The following is a 21,112-nucleotide window of genomic DNA, read 5'->3' as shown; positions in this document are numbered from 1 at the left end:
ACCCTTAAACATCTTCGTATGCTAATACATGTGAGAATATATATTTTCACTTTTATAATTTAATTTTTTTTAAAAAAATATTCGATCTATAATAAATATATAAACTAATTGGGGGTAAGTATGAATTATTTATTGGACGAAAATATACAGTAGGGATATTAAACATAAATACAAATTACATAAAATTTATCTAATAATTACACTAAATATTAACCTTAAAATTAATGAGAGCACAACGGCTCAATTGCATTTAAAAAAAAAAAAACACATGATATTTGAGTCCTAGAAATAAGAACAAGTGTTAGTGGAATGTGGATATTGAATAATTTAAAAAACAAAGAAATAGGATGTTCTTGAAACGTTAAATTATTTAATGTTGTTGAATAAAAAGGATTTGTGATAGTAATAACAACATAATTAAATGATGAAGGACATATTCGTTGGGAATGTAAGGAACATTGAGTTATATATGTTTCTCACTTGTACTTCCACCTTACAAAAATGTATAAGATGTTGCTTTCCATACTTAACAATAAAAAAAAACATTATTAAATTATTCTATAGATTATTAGATAATTTAAATGTCATAAATATTTAGCGAGTCTCAAATTAATTTTGTTGTTAAGTATTTTAAGAAATAAACAATCTTTTATTGCCAAATCATCAATATTCGTTTTTATCAATAGTTAATAATTAAGACACTACTAATATGCATGGGAATGAATTGGACATGATGATGATGATGATGATGATGAGTGTGTGTGTGTGTGTGGTAAATCCATGTCCATGTGGAAACATTGTTGCGGTGGATGATTTTGGGAGAGTTGACCTTTTTCATCATTTAATTCTCACAACTCTCGAGGGACAATTTTGTCTTTTTATTATAATTGCCTCGACTTCTATTGTTGTGATTGCGAGCACAAAACATTTGGCAGCGTACCGCTCATAATACATTTTCTTTTTCATTTTTTCCTGAGTTGAGCTAAAAATATTCGATTATAGATATATTTAAAAAAATATAATTATTTTAGATATTAAAAGAATATAATTTTTTTATTTATTATACCTATGTGGTATGAATAATATTCTAATATATGTATTTGCTCCGGATATATATTATTTACATTATAGTAATGAGGTTATAGTGAGTGAAACATAAATTTGTCGAATTTGAGAATATTGATGATGGTATTATATGTCATACACACCAACTAAATGTTGAAACTTCCATAACTGAAATTTGTTGAAAATGAAGTAGACGTCACCTTTGTTGCCAAACATAACAATACCAAACACTTTGCCAGCTTTATTTGGTACCAAATGTTGCAATCTGGGATTCAACAATTAGGCCCCCACCCAATTCATTTCATACTTATATTTATTTATTTGCTCCTTGTGCCCATATTTTAATATTATTTATATCTGGATTTTATTTTATTTATTTATTTTTACAAATTGAATATTAGTGCATTTTGTTTAATAAAAAAAATGATACACATAACTTTGCTAAAGCTCTCGTACACAATCTAATATTCCCAAATCTATTTTACATTATAAACAGGTCAAGATTTGCTTCTTTTTATTCAAACCATTATGATATGATCCCCGCTTTATTCAATTTTGTATACGTACAGACTCGGGGTGACCAATCGATTTATTGTTAAATATATGATTTACGTAAAACTGTACAGTTAGAGAAAACTATAAATATCACTTGTTCATGCCCCAGGTACGCCTCTTGATATATCTTCCAACTTTGAACATTTCTCCTTTATGAATTGTTTAATTAATTATAGGGATTAGAGAGCCATAATTGAGGTCTTTTTGATATGATTTTTACAATTTCCTACATTGTGTTTTCTGTTGGTTGGACTATAGGTGTATTCATACCATTTGTGAAGCATATTCCATAAAGAGACGTAGATACAATTCAATATTAAATTATTTACATCAACGTAAATTATATATATTAAGTAAAATAAAAAAAATACAATTATAAACTTTGAAACAGAAAATTCAATTTGCAAATCCTTAATGACATAATTCACATTTAATCGGAATTTTCTTTCATCTCCAAACCCCTAAACTCTACTAGCTTCCACGGAATGATACTATATATTTTTTTTCATTCTCTTATTTATTCCTTTTTCTTTATGAGAAGTCGTGTTATATCAAATTGAACCATTCTAGTGGTATATAAAGTCCACATTTAAAAGATAGTGCATTCAGCATGCCCTTTTTTCTATAAATGTTCAATAATGATACAAATAATATCACAACCATGCTAAATTAAATAGTAACGCAAGACTTCAAAATCAAAATTTCACATCTTAAAACTCAAATGAATTATAGTTTAGGAAGTGAAGTATATGATTTTGAGTGAATACAGACTTTGAAAATGTTCCATTAATGTGTAGAGACGTGACGAAATTCAAACCATCTAATCCTAATTCGCACCTGATTTATAAGAAAAGTTGGGCGTGGAAAGTGGAAACTATACATATAAAAGAAAAAGAAAAAGGATAGTTTGGGTTTTTGGTTTGGCGCTTAAGAAGCTATAAGAATAGGGAAATGTAGATGTAGGGCAGCGCAGCGGAGCACTAAGTACAGTGAAAACGCACTGATGGAATTATGTGGTGGAGCCTGATTTATGGAGGTGGTCTCCTTTTCTTTTCAACCAATCAAACGAAAGAGGGAAGCCGGCCCCACATTGTAATTATAATTAATATAATTAGGTCAAGAATTACAAAAGTCAAAACCATATTTGGGACTAATCTCTTTACTTCCTTATTAATTACGCTAATCAATCTTTAATCTTTTTATCCTATCCCCCTATCAAAGAAAAGAGAAAGCTGGGATTAGTATTAACCATCGCCTTCCACTTTTGTAGCTGTAGGGTGAAAAACACAAACACATGGAATCAAAGTTTGTCCAAAGTTGAAGATAAGAATCTCAAAATTAACACATCAAATTGATTGAGTGGATAATCATGATATGATATCCACTATGTTTATTTTCTTAACACTTAATTCATTTAAATGTAAAATCATTAACTTTTTTAATTAGAGAATCTTTAATATTTGAATGTTATATACTAGTTCATGCATGTAGACTTGTCAATACCCTATCCATACTCAGGCTCAAAAGAAGTCCGAATAAAAAAATTTATACCCAGATCCTACCAACATATTGAACCCAATTCAAAACCGATGGATCTCAAGACCTTACTAAACCTGCTTTTCCGGATCCGATCCGATCACAGAACTACAATCAAGATCTGCAAAAAAATCTAGCTCAACTTAAATTGCGCAACAATGCAGCATTTCTCGATCTACCATCGCCAAACATTTCAAGAAACAGAGGAACACGGGCCCAGATTAAAGAAACAACATCAAAGTAGAAAAAATAAAACAGAAACCCGCTTTAGTTGCAGAAGGCTACAAGCAAAAATCAACAGTCACTTGGCGATTGGACCAAAGGGCAAGCAAAGCAACAAGCTTGCTTTATTGAGCAACAAACGGACGGGACGACGGAGTTGGGTCTGCGCCGAAGGCGGTGGCGTCGGGATTCGAGAGGGAGTCGAGAGAAAGGATTGAGAAAGCACTAAGCGACGACGGCGATGGGTAAGCGCCGGAGGTGGAGGCGGGTTCCGAGAGGGAGTGAGGCTGACGATTTAAAAGATTGAGAAAGCACGCAATGTGAATTGATGTGAGGTTTGGAAGTGATTTGGGGATGGTCTGAACGGGGAGAAGCGGGGTATATTACCCGATTAAGAACCAATCATTCTAACTTATTGGGTGTGGGTCTGAATTTGGACCTAATTTAGAATGAAGGGTTTGAATCTGGGTAATTGGGGTCTATTGACATGCCTACATGAATGGATCATTAATCTAGTTAATAATTCTCTTTAAACTACACATAGTCACAAAATAAATAAATATAAATATATAAGTACCCTTAATAGAGAACTGATTGAAATTTAATGAAAATGAATGAAAACTAAATTTCTCCAAAGAAACAACACCTGAAAAATCACAAAAGAAAAGGAACACAGGAAATCACTGACTCCCTCACACCAACACAGATACTACTATCCACCTAATGTGTAAGGGTAGGAATGATGGACGATTGAATGGGGTGTTAGTTTTGGCGGGAAATGTATATATATGCATCTCTATCTCTATCTCTATCTCAATCTCCATCTCGGCAGGGTGAGGGGTGACAGGTTAGGAGGAGGCCCGTATGCCCGAGGGGGAGGGGTCCTGGTGGTTGTCCGTATCAGGAGTTACGTGTCATTCCGCTGGCGCCCAACTGGTGGTAGCTTGTCGTTTTGGTTGCAGCCAAATAAAACAGCAACAGGGGGTGGAGATGGGACGACTGACCACTGGCCACCACACCACAACACACCATACCATAATATTACTTGGTGCAGGTATTGGAGTTTGTATAATATATAGGCCATAGGGGGAGTGAACTTGGGGAAGGATCCAGCCAGCCAGCCCATCAAATTATTATAGTTGGACCCGAATTAAAATGCGAACAGGTCCAATATAGATATGTGTAGAACGCAGGCAACTCATTCTTGAGTTACAAGTTGATGGGCATGGGCATGGGCTAGTTTCCATATAACTTTAGGCCGCCTACCTTTAATCCCAGGTATTCCTAGTTAAGCGGGGTTGGGCGTAGAGAGAAATGTTTGGGGGCTGGGGTGGGAAGAAGTGCCCAGAAAGCGGAAGGCAAGGCGGCGTTATAGAAATGGTTTGCAGATGCAGGTAATAACGGGGCGGGGTGCGTGGTTGAAGCATTAATATTGGTGACCAAGAAGGACAGGCTAATGACCATCCCATGCCTTGATTCATTCCTACATGCCAAACACTGAGTCCATAAAAGCGTGATCATCTACCACCCTGCATTGCTCCTCACTAATACATATTCAACTTTTTCTTAATGGTTTCCAGTTTTCAACTTTTTGCTTATACCATGTTCATGTTTTACACTAATTCACATGCAAGGGAGAGAGTTTGCTCCTATCCTCTCAATCTCTCTACTTTTAATTATGAAGGGACGTGACAAGGTTGCTTCTTTTACGCAGGTTAGTTTGCACTACTGTCAAACAAACCCAAAATTTGATTTTAAAGCATGGAGTTCAATTCTCATACTCTTTGATGAAATAATGTTTATTCGAATTAATTCATGTTTGATTAGACACCAACTGAGAGTATCATGTATTAACTAATTAATAGTATGCGACTCCCCTTCATTTTTATTGGAATGAATTGTTTTCGTCGTCCTTACATATTTTCATGATGTTTATCCGTTGGCCAAATGAAAAGAAACTTATGTTGGCAGGCGATTGTGGGAGTAATTAAACTGAATTTTGTAATAAGATATTTCACGTGAAACATGCAAAATAAAGTAAGCACCACTTGTGATAACAAAATGATTAATTTATTTATTCTCAAGTATATAAAAAGTTGGAAGTGGGGAATGTAAGATATATATTGGATAAGATTATGAAATGAATTAAGCATGAACACGTAGCTAACCAAATCTCTTGGGCTCCTGGCTGCACCCTCGCCTGAACTAGCAACACGTACTTGTAATCATTCAACTCTCTCTCTCTTACCTTTTGCCCTCGCCAAGAGCCATGCCACTAACCCCATTATGATTCCCAGAGGCCAGAACCCCAACCCTCAATTTCCAACTTCCACTCATTTCATTTCCCTTCTTCCCCTATAAAATATATCAAACTTGGTTAAATTATCCAAATACATTTAAAATATTTATTATTGATTAGGAATTTATAAATTTTAATTTCAGATACACCAATCCAAATTCAATATTACTGTTTACAAAGTATCCATATTCTAAAAAAAAAAAAAAAACTTGTAAAACTTTCAGGGAGAATATATAGATATATCAAAAGAATGTTGATCATCATAATATAACAGGAATGTAAGGGTAAGAGATTATAATATACTAATGTTATAAGCAAAGGATTCCTAGTACGTAAATCATGTCGAAATGTCTTAATATTTTCGGAATTACTTGGTATGGTTTCAGAAAGTAGTATCACCTTAATTTTCCATGATCTATTATTAAGAAATCATCATCCCTAATTTATATGCATCCATTATGTGTGCATTTGAGCGTGCAGATGCAGAACCCACACATTCGCACTACATGCATGATCATATAAAGTCGTGGAAGAACGTTCCAAGGGCCCTCATATTTGACTTCAACATTCAAATGTTTGAAACCACTGCTCTGCACCTCCGATTCCCTTATCATCTGCCAAACTCATACATATACATATATATATATATATATAATACCTTGGATATGCTCAAGCTGCGAATATATCATTAATTTTAAGCTGGGTGTATTATAAATTATCAACTATGTTCATAATATTTTTGAAATTCTTTCCCCATAATTAACTTTTCAGATGGGTACAAATTTAATTTGGAGGGTTGTAGTTGTACTGCACAGCGTGAAACTAGAATTAGAAAGCAATTGAGTAGGAATAGGATTTAATAAGACAGCAGAAAATCATGGTGAAGGTGCCAGCGCACTACGCCCAAGATTTCCTGATTCCAGCTCAAGCCACCAGATCGACCTCCCTACGCCCCTCCTCGTGCCCACACGTGCCCGCCTCGTGCTCATTGGGTGTTGACGGATCCTACTTGGACCAATAACACTCCTCCACAACTATAAAACGTACAGCCTCCAACAATCCAACGGATATGCCCTGAAGCTGCTGCTGCACTATAATCACTGTACTTAAACCCAGACTGGGATACACCCAGCATATCCTTTCCCACTACCCACCCCAACCCTTCATACCATAAAATACAAAACACCCCCTGTCTCTCTATTTTCATTTTGATCTGATTAATAAAAAAAATTGAGAGTTTCTATGGTATATTCCTTATAAATTCTTGGGCTTTATCCCATTTATTAAGGGAAGCCGCTAGCTTTTTAGGCAATAAAACAATCTCCTTCTGGAGAAATAAGAAACGCTTTCTTTATCCCCAACACTGAAAAAAGAAATTCCAGAAAATAATTGAAAGGATGAATGGTTGTACGAGGATGAAAAGAGTGACTGACCCGTTAGATGATAGGGTCAAGGCACGGATCGTCGGCCGGGATAGGACTGACCCGGGTTACGTCAGCAGCGGCAGCGAACACAGCGCTCACGCCGACGATGACCTCGCCTCCCCTAGTTTATCCGAGCTTTTCTTTGGTTTCGCCGTTGACGACGGCGCTGATTCCTACCCGGAGAGCAATAATGACTCCGATTCTGAGGCTGGTCGGTTTATGTGTGACTCCAGCTTCAGAAATGTGGATTTCATTAAGCCCATTCTGCTGGACCGCACGGATGAGTTTAGGAATGTGCTTTTGGCTCAGGTTTTGAAGGCGGAGCAAGTTTTTTCCTGCCTCAAATCGGATAAGCAGATTATGCGGAGAAATGTGATGGCCTTCCTGCGGGGGTACGGTTACAATGCCGCTATTTGCAAGACGAAGTGGGAGAGTTCCGGCGGACTCACCGCCGGAAACTACGAGTTCATCGACGTTCTGAGAAAGGATTCGTCCACGCGATACTTGGTAGACCTGGATTTCGCTTCCGAGTTCGAGATAGCGAGGCCGACGAATTCTTACGGTCGGCTGCTGGAGTGCCTGCCTAGGGTTTTCGTTGGAAAAAGCGAGGATTTGAAGCAGATTTTGAAGGCTGTGAGCGACGCCGCTAAGGGGTCTCTGAAGAGCAGAGGCCTCCATCTGCCGCCATGGAGGAAACACCGCTTCATGCAGAACAAGTGGCTGGGCTCTTACCGCCGCACGGGCAACCTATTTCCTGCATCGTTTTCTTCGCCATCTCCGGAGAACAGGAGTTACACCGTGGAATGCCGCGCCGTGGGTTTTGACACCGCCGTCAACGGAGGTCGTTTGTTACTTCAGGCGACAGCCCGTACGAGATGATTGGAGTTGAATTAGTAATGTACATTTGTCGAAATGAGTTGGTTTTTGGAAAAAAAAAAATTGTCGTGTTTTAGCAGCAAATATTTTCATATACTTTGGGCGTTATCCTATCACAGTAGTGTACGCGGCAAATGAACACTGTGTGCATACCGCCATGACGGCGCAAAATAGCTGTTCACGTGCAGCGCAGGACATTATTCTTGGCTGAACCCACCCGCATAAAAGATTTTTGATTCAATTCATAATTTTTCATTTCTCTTTCCAAACTAAAATTTGTCCCATTTTAATTCCAATTTAATATACTTTTCACAATCTCAATTTCAATGAGAAATAAATTAATAGATGCAATCATGGTGTTGGGAGTAGAAAATTTAATTTCAACTTATTTTCATTATGTTGAAAATAAAAAATTACACGATCAATTACACCAACTTTTTGATTACACTTTTCTATATATAATCGGTCAACTAAAATAGATGAAATATGACACAAAATTAGTTATATCGATTAACTTATGGATAATTTAAATTTTATTATCTTGTACTTTTTTTTGTTCTTCTCTTTCAAATATAATACTTATAACATTTTTTTAAAACAATATTACTTTTAGTATAACAAGTTTGTAAATGTAGCAATTAGGAGCAAATTTAGTTTATAAAGGTAAGAAGAAGAAAAAAAAACAAGAGTATGGGGATGTTTTTGGTTGAGGTTGAAAAAGAGTATGAGGATTGATGTGAAAGAAGAAATTTGAAGGGGTGGGTCCCAGGTTCGTACTATGGATAATGTAGTCAAAATTAAAGATTGAGATAAGGATAAATTTGGATTTTGCAACTCTGTCTTTAATTGTTGTAGGGGGGGCCCATCAACGCATCAACAAATCAGTTTCTTGGATCATACCCCTCTCATTTACTACTATCCACCTACCATCCAAATCTAAAAGCAAAACTATCAATATAACAGTTTTTATTGACCAAAAGAGGTTTCTATTGTTGTGTAATATTCAATTTGAAGAATAATTACTATCCAAAATGTAAACTCATTTCTACAATTTTATATTTTTCTTATAATCAACTGCTCTTTAAATCAATTTCATCTCCTAATCTACTCTGCAATCAACCCTTCTTTCCTAGTTTTGTTATAACTATTTTCTTTACAAGACAATTTCATTAGAAATGTGAAGTTTGCTCTCTTCATATTTTGAATTAGCATATTTTTGGAAAAATCAATTGCACATATAATCTATATTAATTATTAATAACTAATAAAACAAAAACTAAATAATTAACAACTATAATTAATGTAAGCAACAACCCATAATAGTATAATTGAAAACTCCCTAATCTTACAGTCCATTGTAAATTTAGAGACGATGTTGTGATGGTGTAATTTAAGATGCACAGTGAGCCGAGCTGCGTTAGCCCACTTGGAATCGGGTTGGTTCTAGGTATTGAAACTTGAGACCAGCCCAGTCTAGTGGCTCAGAACCACTTAGTCTTGAGATGGGAGTGGGCTGAATTTACTGGGCCATTTTTTAGGTCTTTGGATCGGGTCCAGTCATTAAATACCAAATCGAACTATTATTAGTAATATGGTAAAAATAGTCCAGCAAACGCATTATATTTCGGGAACATTTTAGGCTTTTCGGCCCAGAAATATTACATACTCAGAAACGTGTCCACAGTTGAGTCTGTATTGAACAAACAGATTATGATAAACTAAAATACTTAAATTTCAAAATATAAGTATTTATTTGTAAAATAATTAAATAAATTTTTGATTAATATGAATTAGAAACTCGACATGTCTGTCGGAAGGGCATTACACCGTAAATAATTTTGTTAACATTCCACTTTATGACATCATTATAAAATATATGTGTAGCATCTTAGATAATTAATTGTGATAGTTCTATAATTTATTTTAATAAAGTTGGAGTAACGCTAATTTGAAATATTTTAGAATTGAGGTATAATATCTATATATTAATTTAGCAAATAAAATAAAAAATTTATAGATGAATTGTTGTCTGACACAAATGGGCTTGAAAGAGTTGGGCTGTTGGAAATCTTATAGTACTACTACTTCACTGGAAGCCGCCCCCAGTTTTCACAAAACCAGGGGCTCCCAACGCCGACCACTTTATTATTTTAAAATACTCACACACACACTAATTAATTAAACTTACTTCATGTAATAATTATTTTCTTAATTAACATGTAATGAAACCACAAATATCTCCACCAGCTACCAACTTTAACCAAATACTAACTATAATTATTTATTTATTTTGTCTTTTTTTAGTACGTACATCATTCAATTTATTTAAGTAAAAAATATTAAAATTCAAAAACCAAAAGAAAAATAAAAGAACCTATTATCAAAATAACGTGCATTCATATTTATAGATCGCAAACCCAGTCTTATCAAATAAAGAATATATTCAAATAAACTAAAATTAATGTATAAACTAGACATATATACATATTAATAGAATGTCAACCTCACAATTTATTTTAAATTTAGGAAATTAAGAATAAATATAAGATGTGTGAATGGTTGTTAAGGTAGAGTGATGATGATGATTGTGTTAAGGTAGCTTATGTAGTGAAGCTTAGTTGTTTTGGGTATTTTAATATACAAGAGTGCTACGGAGATGTTGTAATAAGCAGAGGACAATTATATATGTCATACAGCTTAATTAATATTTAAATTAATTAAGATTGGTGGATTCTAGCTAATATGTGTTGAAGCACCAGCTTCATTTGTCTCCACATTTTTTATTAAATAACTCAACTCCAGCCTTTATATATATTAATTATTTATGGCATTACTCTTCTTAATTATACAACTCCCTAATTTGGTATAATTATATTAATAAAATTTTGATATATTTCAAGAACCCAAACTTTCATTAAAAAAAAAAAATGGAGATCGTTTAGTATAAATAAATAGAGTTGAAAAAACGATGAAACATTTCAAGATTCGCCAAAATAATATGGATTTCGGGTAGATTCACATCCGAAAATATTAAAACTTAATGCTCATTTGAAATTATTTTGTTCTACATCACGAATCATAAGACTACTAATATATATATATATATATATATTTTTACCATAAATGAAGATAGTACTAATAAATTATATTTTGATTCAATTCTATTATTATGAATCTTAATTTTCTTGCTCTTTGCTTCATATATATATTTTGTTAATATTCAACGACTTACAATAATAGAATTATATATATGTATATATATATTCATGTCACTAGAAAAAGAAAATGACTATTGACTATAATTTTAATAGTTACTACAGATTAAAAATCATGGCAAAAACTTTTTATTGGCCACGTTTAAATAAAACCCAAAAACATAGGTTTTCCACTAAGAAAAAGTTATTTGCTATGGCTAAGAAAGCCATGGCAAATGTTTTAACCATCATCGCAGATATCACGGCCAACAACCGTTGCATGGTTGTAGTCAATGGCTATTTGTTACGACTATTTTATGATTAACCATGACAACAAATCATAATTAAATATTGTATTTTTTGTATTATCGAATATTTGAGGTAATTAACAAGATAAGAGGGACCTCATTTTTGTGGTGAAGTTAATTTGGAAGATGCAGCAGCAGCTGTAATTTTGTTTGGTGCATGAATTCCAATTGAAACAAATACGAACTACATTATATTTGATGGGATGAATTGAAATATAACTAAATGTACATGAAAGATTCAATGAATGTTGGGTATGTACATTGATATTTTATCAAAAAATAATATCAAAATCGTGTGACATAATTAGATGATGATGCGACAGAAACCATAAGTTTTTGTTTTTATCTTAACATTATATATATATATATATATATATATAAGCGAAGGAAACAGTAATTATTTAATAAATTTGTGAGTATAAATAAAGACATGTTTAAGTAAACAAGTGAAGATAGTGCCAAAACATTTGTAATCTTGCCCACTGATTTAGCTTCATTGTCACTTTCATCCTCCGACCTGTCTCTACAACATACTTAATATATAGTTCTGAAAATCGAAATAATTTGGTTTCACAACCACACAAGAGTTTTTAGGTAGTATATATGTATGGGGAGGGGAAGAGATGGGAAATGATTTCCCTCTTTCTTTCCAAGCATTCTCATGGACATAGATGGATGGATATTGGTCAATGACATGAAAACGGTCGATGTGGGAGGATGCATCCATGAGGGTCGCCAAACAACGTTGATCTATCATAAATCCAACATCAGCCGCCGCAGCAGAATCAAAGAAATTTACAAACACAAACACTTGTTATAGCTATGGAAACCAAATATTTATTGCTCCACCCTCCATACTCCATGCATTGCCGTGTCACACATGCAACTCCAACTTCTACCTACTACCATTTTCTTAGAATCCACTCCAACTTTAGCTACCTTCTGCGCAAATTAATTAGTTTTAGTCGAACCAAATCAAATGTGATACACTTATTATGTAATCGATCATTTTTTCTTAACTGTACATCAATCACACCGCAAATATATTGCATTTGCTATGTAAGAAATAATTGATGAGAATTATTATTATTGTTTCTTTGTAAAATAATTGAATGCATGCTATGTCAGAAAATCATTGAGCTAATATTACAATGATTAATGCCTTTTTCACGGCTTTGTACATTAATTAATTAGGCTCACTTAAAGTTTGAATGATTGAGAATATATATAATTAATAAACAAATGGTTGTTTATAATACAAGTGCATCGAGTTAAATTTTAAATCTAAGATTATGATGATCATAATAAGTAATCTTATGATTAAAAGATTAATTTATTGGAAAATAAATTTTATATAAGTTGAAAATTAACTAGTTAGAATTAATTGCGCATGCATACATACATACATATATATATATATATACATAGGACATGAGAATCCAATAAGATCGTAAAAGTGATTGCATGTGTAAATAGGTCGAAATTAAGATTCCAATCTCATCTTTTCCTTATCATTATAACTTACAATCATTGTTGTTCTTGTGAGGATTTATAAAAATATATTATCACAAAAGTGTATGCATATATATATTTACATAAATGAGATCTGAAATCACAAAACATAATACAAATCATGTCATATCAAAATGTGCTAACATGTATAGTATGATTCACAAATATATATATATAATTACAATATATGTAGAGATTTTTGATATATCATGAATTTATTTAAAAAATACAAAATAGTTTGGTCATACCATATTAATAGGATAAATAACAATATGCTAATTATTTGATATAATTCATACTGTTTAATATGTCTTTTCTACACCCATTCGGTATAAAAGAGAGTCCATATCTATATACAATGCCCGTTATAAACAAAATATAATTAATCAAAATGTATTATAGTATGTAGTAGTTGATCAAGTTGGACCAACTAAGAATATATACCCTGTTTTATCATCAAACTTCATTCAATCAATCTCATTAGCGATTTGGGAAAATTACGTGGCTGATTTGTACCAATCAAAGGAGATTGTATATTTCGAGTCGAATCAGTTGCAAATAATTTATTCTTGATTGAAAATTTATGTTTTTGCATCAATTTTATTTAAGCATGATCAATAAAAAATATTTATCATAATTTTTAGTTCATAACGATTAAAATTATAGCCAATAGTCAATTTTTTTTTTTATAGTGTATATATAAAAAGAAGTACTGAAACTAGCATACCTTAAGTTGCATCACGTAGAAGTTCAATCAAGTGGTAGGGCTTGCAGTAAAATAATATACCTTATATTTCTTGTACCATTCGACCCTTAGGAATCGACTATAATATCCCTAAAATAGGGTATATATGTCACGTACATCAAATATACCAATTAAGACTGAAATGATATTCCCAGCTATAAATTTATTATGTGTTTGACTGTAATTAACTGGGATTTACCCCTTCTTAAAGCTTTAATTATTTAATATTTATATATTGCTAACTAAACAACTTATATATATATATATGTGTGTGTGTGTGTAGGGCCGCAGCTTGGAGTTATAGGCCGGTGCATTAATTACCAACTATGATCATAATCTTATATACATACATGTATCCTCCATAGTGCGTCCTATATCTTTACATCCTTTTCTATGTACTATACTTTGCATATTCTGTCTATCTGTATAATTTTTAAAAAATATTTATTCAGAAGTTTTATAGTTAAATTAAATATGTAAAAGTATATATAAGCAAAATGATCATTTAATATAAATATTTAGTTTATAAAAGGATATTGATAGAAAAAATATATAATATTGGAAAGAAATAAAAAACAGAAAAAGACTGTCGAAATGCAGTTATCCTCGACCACGACTCGCACATAGTTTATGACAAACTCTACGTGTGTATATGATTCTTCAATATTGTTTATAATTTTTCTTACTACTTAATAAGTATATACAAAATTAAGTATTATATTCATCAAAAAGTGATGGTAATAAAAAAAATAAAATAACAATATAAGATAAAGATGAGAAAAAGATGCATGAAGAAAAAAACTACCAAAAGATTATGGAGAAGTGGAGAGTTAGATTTAAAAAAAATCAAAATAAATAAATGGCAGACCAAAAAAGTTAAAACACCAAAAGGCCTCTCTTCATTAATAATAAATTATAGATTAGTGTGTGTGACACACTTAATTGAGTGTGTATAATCAAATAAAAAGTTTTCAAATTAAAATTTATTTTAATTTTAATTTAAAAAATAATGTTATATGCAATTAAAATTGTAAAGAGTGAGTAAGTTGACGGTTATGAAAGAGGGTAATAATTAAAAAAATAAAACACTAAAAGAGTGCTTACATTTAATAATAAGGTACATATATAGTAACTTTTATCAGCTTCGAAAAATATATTAACCCTAAAACGTGGATAAAAGGTGGGATGCTCATTTTCTTTAATACAAAACAATGGATAGCTTTGATCTCGTTTATTACTATCAGATCTGCCAAACAAAATTTAAAAAACAAATGGAAAGGAAGAGGATTTGAATTGATAGAAAAACAAAGGTGAGGAAATTGGAAATATATATGGGAATGGGAAGGCGACCAAACCCGATTTGAGCGGGGAGAGATTAGAATTGAATGCAATCATTGACCTACTACTCAACACACGTTAACCATTTCTCTCTCTCTCTACTATTCATATTTATATTATTAAAATAAAGTGTTTCACGTGGACCATAACAATTACAAAAAAAGTAAAATAAATAGCCAGAATTAACCGCGTCATTAGATTACTTTTTTTTTTTAAATAATTATTGATAGTGGTTTGACTTTAACCCCCAGAGAGACAACTTGTGTTGACTCCAATGATTGAGAAATTAAATTAAAAAAAAAAAAAACACAAGAGAGGAGGAGGTGTTAAATTTGCCAATTGCTTCACTTTCTACCAATCTATTAATAAGTTTAGAGAGCAGAAATGAATGTCGACATTCAAGAAATATCATTAATCTAACAACTCTCAAATTGCCTTTTTTTTAATTATTATCTACGTAAGCATAGCTTCAGTCATGACATCATGGGACTTACCATTTCCTCAAATAGGACAACTAGTTTGTTACATGCATTTCTTTTTACATTTTCATTTCACAAGAAATATTTGGTGGTTTGATTTAGGGTGTGCCTCTATCCCCTCCTAAAAATTATATTTAAATTTATAATGTGCAAAGTAAAGTTGGGTGATTTATTCATTTAAAATTAATTCCGGATTTGAAATGTTGGAAAACCAAATTTTGATGGGAAGACAAAAGCAATCTTTCAGAAAATGACTCTTTTTATACGGTTTCCATTTAAAATGAAGAGTCAAATCTTAAGTGTGCAAGTTTTGTGTATATATATATTAGAAAACAATAAAGTCCTCTCAATTAACGATTTTTACTTAATGCTAAGAGGCGACATTGGTACTGCTTTTCTATTTCCGCCCCAAACATTCCTTATAATTACAAAATTACACATAATCATTCTTTTCTTTTTTGTGATCAAAAGGATCAATCATTTTATATCATACTATTGTTCAACCCAAACATTTTTACCATCAATAAACCAATCTAATATATATATATATATAGCAGCGCATCAAACATCAATCACATTGCAACTATTTATTATGCAATTGATTTAAGTTCAAACACATTCGATCTAACACTCTAGCTCCATCATTGTGGTTCACTAAGAAATTTGAGCAGAAATCAAGTTTAATAAAATACGAACTACTTATATAGTTTAAAAAGAAAGATGAAGTGCACAACAAATATATGAGAATTATTGTGAGATTAAGTTAGATGAGGCACGAGTAACATGAGTTTATTTCAAAACACAAACAAATCATTTAAATTGCAATTCCATCACTCCTACACCAAAATTATTCTTAAAAAAACCATTAGCTAAGAAGCCAAGTTAATGATAAAAATAGAAAAAGTGGTAATATCAAGAAAAATGGGTGAAGGAAGAGTTTAGGTGGTTTAACGTCCAAGGCCCGGCATTCATCTTCAGCTTCACCGCTTTTACCGGCTACAGAGCCACACCATCTCACTCGGAAGTCGGAATTATACACACACACCCACCCACCCACCCCCCCAAATTATATATAAAGAAAAGGTCAAAATAACTCTTTTCCTTTTGGGCTATAATATAATCACCACACCACTCTTCCTTTCCTCTTCCCTTTTCCTTTCCAGTTTCAGTTTCCACTCTCCTCTTCCTTTTTCCTTTTCTTGCCCCAACACCACCACCTTATTCCCCCACCCTTCATTTTCCCTTCTTTCTTCATTTTCTGCTCCCTCTCTTCCCTCATTCTTTTCTCTTTTTTCTCTCTATTTATACACACACACACACACACACACACCCCTCCCCCCCTTCTTCGACAACAACGTTGACATAAGATTCCTCCTCAGCCTCTCTCGTTTTTCTCATAATAATGGACAAAGATTACTTCATGAATGCCGGAATCCCACCACCTCAACCGCTGCAATTCGAGACCACGTTGCCGGTTCCATGGTCTGGACTGAGTTGCCCCCCGGAGCATTCTTTCTTGGACCCCAACTCCTCTATGGATCATCACTACTCAAGTTTCGAGTCAGCTCTGAGCTCAATGGTGTCCTCTTCCCCCGCTGCCGCCACCACCACTTCTGGATTGTCCAACGAAGCTTTCGTCCTCCGTGAACTGATCGGAAAGCTCTCCGGTGCCGGGAGCTCCACCTCCTTCCCGCCGCCGGCCACCACCACCACCACCACCAGCAGCCCTTTTAATGATTCTAGTTACAGGACTCCTTTGAATTCACCTAAGCTTCAGCTGCCATTTCTTGATCAGATGAACATGCCTAATTTGGCAACCTCATTGCCGCCGGCTCCTCCTCCTCTGCCGGCGCTCTCTGCCGATCCGGGCTTCGCAGAGAGGGCTGCCAAATTTTCCTGCTTCGGCAGTAGGAGTTTCAACGGCAGGACATCTCCGTTTGGGGTGAACAATGCTGAATTGGGGCATAGATCCAACACCACATTGATGGGGAACGGGAAGTTGCCGCGAGTCTCCAGCAGCCCTGCTCTAAAGCAAGGCGGATCACCGGTGGAAAACAAGAATTCAGGGCAACATGGGATGGAGATTAAGCTTGTCAATGGGTTCGTATCAGGTTCGGAAAAGAAGCTGAGTAAATTGTCAGGGTCCGGCGCCAGTTCTAATGAGGAATCCTCTGTTTCGGAGCAAATTCCGAGTGGAGAAAACGGCCCCAAGACGTCGAATGAGATGAGTTCTCGGAAGAGAAAAGCCGTTTCCAGAGCAAAGTCGAAAGAAAATGGATCAAATTCAGCTAAGGTTCGCATCAATTTGTCACAAATTTCTTTACATTGATGCAGTTGATTGAGAGTGCGCGTTAATCAAGGAATGTTTTTGTTTGGCAGGGAGGTGAAGGCGACGATGATGGAAACGCCAAGCGTTCAAAGCCAACAGAAATTGGCAAAAACGAAACGAAAATGGAGGAGGAGGGCAAGGGAGGGTCTAACGACGAAAGCGAGAAGCAAAAGGCGAATCAGAAGCCACCTGAGCCACCAAAGGACTACATTCATGTCAGAGCAAGAAGGGGTCAGGCCACTGACAGCCATAGCCTGGCAGAAAGGGTAAATGCATCCTCAAAAACCCTTCAATCTTTCACCAACTTATGGAATCGAATTGCGGTATCATTGATTCTTTTTCACATTTTCCTCAGGTCCGGCGGGAGAAAATCAGCGAGAGAATGAAACTTCTCCAGGATCTTGTACCAGGCTGCAATAAGGTCTGCACAAATTCCACAACCTTCACAATCTAGTAATAAGATTAGAACGACTTCGATTTAAAGAAATTTTTCGTATCAGGTGACTGGAAAAGCATTGATGCTCGACGAAATCATAAACTATGTCCAGTCGTTGCAGCGCCAGGTCGAGGTAAATTGAAAGAAAATGATCAAAGCTGTCCGTATCAAGGAAGGATTGACACGAAATTCATAGACTAAGTATTTTTTTTTTCCTAATGTCTGACAGTTCCTGTCAATGAAGTTGGCGTCAGTGAATCCAGGGCTGGACTTCAACATGGATAATCTTCTCTCCAAGGATGTGAGTGAAATTTTACAAACTCAAATGTTTCTCCTTGTCCTAAACAATTCTTATTAAATAAATGATTTGATGGGTCGTTTTCGATTTGCAGCAGATGTTCCAACCCCAACAGATGTACCCTTTGGATTCCTCTGCACCAACGTTGTACCATCATCAGCCTCAGCAAAACGTACAACAATTTCATGATACCACCAATGCCTCCACAGGAGGCCCGTTGAGCCAGTGTCCTGTGGACCCTCTCCCACTAGGAGTTCAATTGCCTTGTACTGATGGATTTAGTGAAAGTCTTCCTCAGGTAAATGTCTAAATGTCAACTGTCATGTGTTAAGATACGATGGTAATTGGCGTCGACATCACCTGAATGTTCAACTCCTTTCCAAAATTTTGTCCTAATCTAAGGTTCATTTTGTAACAGTTCCCTGCATTCAGTGAAGATGATCTGCACAGCATTGTTCACATGGGGTTTGTCAACTTTCCTGGTAAGTAGAGTAGAAAAGAAAATTATTTCAGTTTTTTGAGACTTTATATATGTGAATTATTGAGGATTTGTTGATCTACTGCAGTAAACCAAGCGTCTGATACGAGAGTCGAGCGGTGACAGCGCGGCCCGGCCCCGGAGGAAGAAAACGGGCTCAGCTGTATATAAATGAGACTTTTAGCTCGCCGGGCCTGGAAGAATTGCTAATCTATCAACCTTAGAAGGAACTAGTCCAAGAATGTTTCTTTTTGGTTTTTTTATAAGATATGTACTTAGAGATTAAAATTCTGTCTTCCCAATTATTTTCTTGGTGCAAGTCTTGATCAGGAGCAGAGCACCACCCATATTTGTACTATATAAGATGTAATATATTCTCTTAGTTATGATTAAGAATGAGATATTAATTAATGATATAATTTTCATGGCCATTTTCAACGGTTGAGATATGTGTACATTGAATCATATAACTGTAGTAGTTGACATTTGATGTAGTGTTTGTAGATGCATGCAGGATGGTGTATTGAAATGTTGTTTAGAGCAATAATAATAATAATAATAAATGGTGGTTATGATAGTTATATATATGTTGTAACCAGCTGTGGGAGAGGTGGGGCACTTTCGTCTTAAAAAGTCTTAATACAAATGATAATGACTCCAATTAAACTTTGGTTGTGTAGTCAATCATAATATCTGGCACATTTCCAGGAAGGGTCCCTCCTCCAAATTTCTCTTTTACAGATGATTAATCACAAACACAAACACAACAAGAAGAACCTTCTCTTCTCTTTCTCTCTCTACATTAATATATTAAAAAATAAAATAAAATTTGATGGACATAAAAGGAATCCCAGGTTGGCAATGACTAGGCCCAATGAATCTTGGATTTAAAATGATTAGTTTTGGGTAATATTTTAAAAAATAAAAGGTTAAGTAGTGGGGGTATGGAAAGATGCCCTTTTAAAAGATAGATTAATCATTTGAAGGTGAGGGAGTGGTTAGTAATTAAACAAAAACAGATTTATGATTTTTGCAGCCTTTTTAATTATTTTAATGACCATTGCATTATTGGTCTGCTCTGTTAATTATCACAAAAGATTCTCCGAAAATGATGTTTTTAGACATTATTAGTCATAATACAATAACCGATGTTGCCTGTCTCGCTCCCTATTAAATAATTTGGTATCCTTCATATGAATTTATATCCACATCAACTTTAAATTACCATAAAATAATAATATCATGTGTCATCTAATTATCAATAACTTTGATGAATACAAACGAATTTATATCCACATGAACTTTAAATTACCATAAAATAATAATATCATGTGTCATCTAATTATCAATAACTTTGATGAATACAAACTCATATCCCCTCTCCACATATTATTATCATTATTATTAATTAAAGAATGCAGAATGATGCAGGGAAATGTGTTTGTTTTGGCAGTTGGATTTTGGTACTCAACATTCTGCCTCTTATCCCACTTTTGCCCCTTCTACCTTTCCCTTACTCTCTAAGCAACCTTTTAAACTCTGCACAAATTCAAATTAAATATTTGTTATATCTTTAATATTTTTCATTATTACCATATAAAGAGTCCATTATTCCAAACACTTTAATGGTACATTTAAATGGATGGATTTGAACTTGAACTGATGATTTGGAAAAAAGAATTCAGATGACTCAATTTAAAAAGAATTTGAATTTAGTAAAATATAATTCAAAATCATAATGAAAAAGTTTGAAATCTTTTAAATTTAGAACTATTCAAATAAATTAAAAGAATTTTGTTATTAAATATTTAAAATTCACAATCTAAAAATTTACTTTTAAAAATAATTTGTACGATGTAGAAACATAAAAGATGTTTCGCAATAAGCTTAACAAACACACTCTCTAGTGTATGTCTATAAAAAAAGATAGATGCAATTTCCCGGAGTTACTTTTTTTTTTTTTTTTCTCCCAAAAAATTGGTTATTCTTTTTAATTTTGTCTGAAATGCACTTTAATG

At 33.9% G+C, this 21,112-nt stretch overlaps 2 protein-coding genes across 3 annotated transcripts; both read left to right on the top strand.

Annotated features, from left to right (window-relative positions):
- Positions 1–6,775: 6,775 nt before the first annotated feature.
- LOC105170116 (uncharacterized) lies at positions 6,776–8,237 on the top strand. The gene has a single exon (XM_011090734.3). The coding sequence runs from the start codon at positions 7,075–7,077 to the stop codon at positions 7,978–7,980; it is 906 nt and encodes a 301-aa protein (XP_011089036.1). The 5' UTR covers positions 6,776–7,074; the 3' UTR covers positions 7,981–8,237.
- Positions 8,238–16,669: 8,432 nt separating this feature from the next.
- On the top strand, positions 16,670–19,539 carry LOC105170117 (transcription factor bHLH62). Of its 2 annotated transcripts, none has more exons than XM_011090736.3 (8): positions 16,670–17,846; positions 17,933–18,148; positions 18,238–18,303; positions 18,383–18,451; positions 18,548–18,619; positions 18,714–18,914; positions 19,035–19,098; positions 19,183–19,539. In XM_011090736.3, exons 1-8 carry the CDS (start codon positions 16,956–16,958, stop codon positions 19,215–19,217), a joined length of 1,614 nt encoding a protein of 537 aa, XP_011089038.1. In that variant the 5' UTR covers positions 16,670–16,955; the 3' UTR covers positions 19,218–19,539. The 2 variants fall into 2 exon arrangements, with proteins under 2 accessions (XP_011089038.1, XP_011089037.1); XM_011090735.3 differs by having other exon boundaries at positions 16,672–17,846; positions 18,711–18,914.
- The last annotated feature ends 1,573 nt before the right edge of the window (positions 19,540–21,112 follow it).

This window comes from Sesamum indicum, linkage group LG9 (assembly GCF_026168435.1).
Source record: "Sesamum indicum cultivar Baizhima isolate 11 linkage group LG9, ASM2616843v1, whole genome shotgun sequence".
Taxonomy (NCBI): Eukaryota; Viridiplantae; Streptophyta; class Magnoliopsida; order Lamiales; family Pedaliaceae; genus Sesamum; species Sesamum indicum.
The sequence above is the reverse complement of the archived record's forward strand: the minus strand, read 5'-3'. Positions and strand labels throughout refer to the sequence as shown.

Bases quoted from the DNA above. Each gene is read 5' to 3' on its own strand.
- LOC105170117 (XM_011090735.3), top strand. From the start codon at position 16,956: ATGGACAAAGATTACTTCATGAATGCCGGAATCCCACCACCTCAACCG. The intron at 18,149-18,237 runs GTAAATGCATCC...CATTTTCCTCAG, and splicing joins GCCATAGCCTGGCAGAAAGG to GTCCGGCGGGAGAAAATCAG. The intron at 18,452-18,547 runs GTAAATTGAAAG...AATGTCTGACAG, and splicing joins CGTTGCAGCGCCAGGTCGAG to TTCCTGTCAATGAAGTTGGC.
- LOC105170116 (XM_011090734.3), top strand. From the start codon at position 7,075: ATGAATGGTTGTACGAGGATGAAAAGAGTGACTGACCCGTTAGATGAT.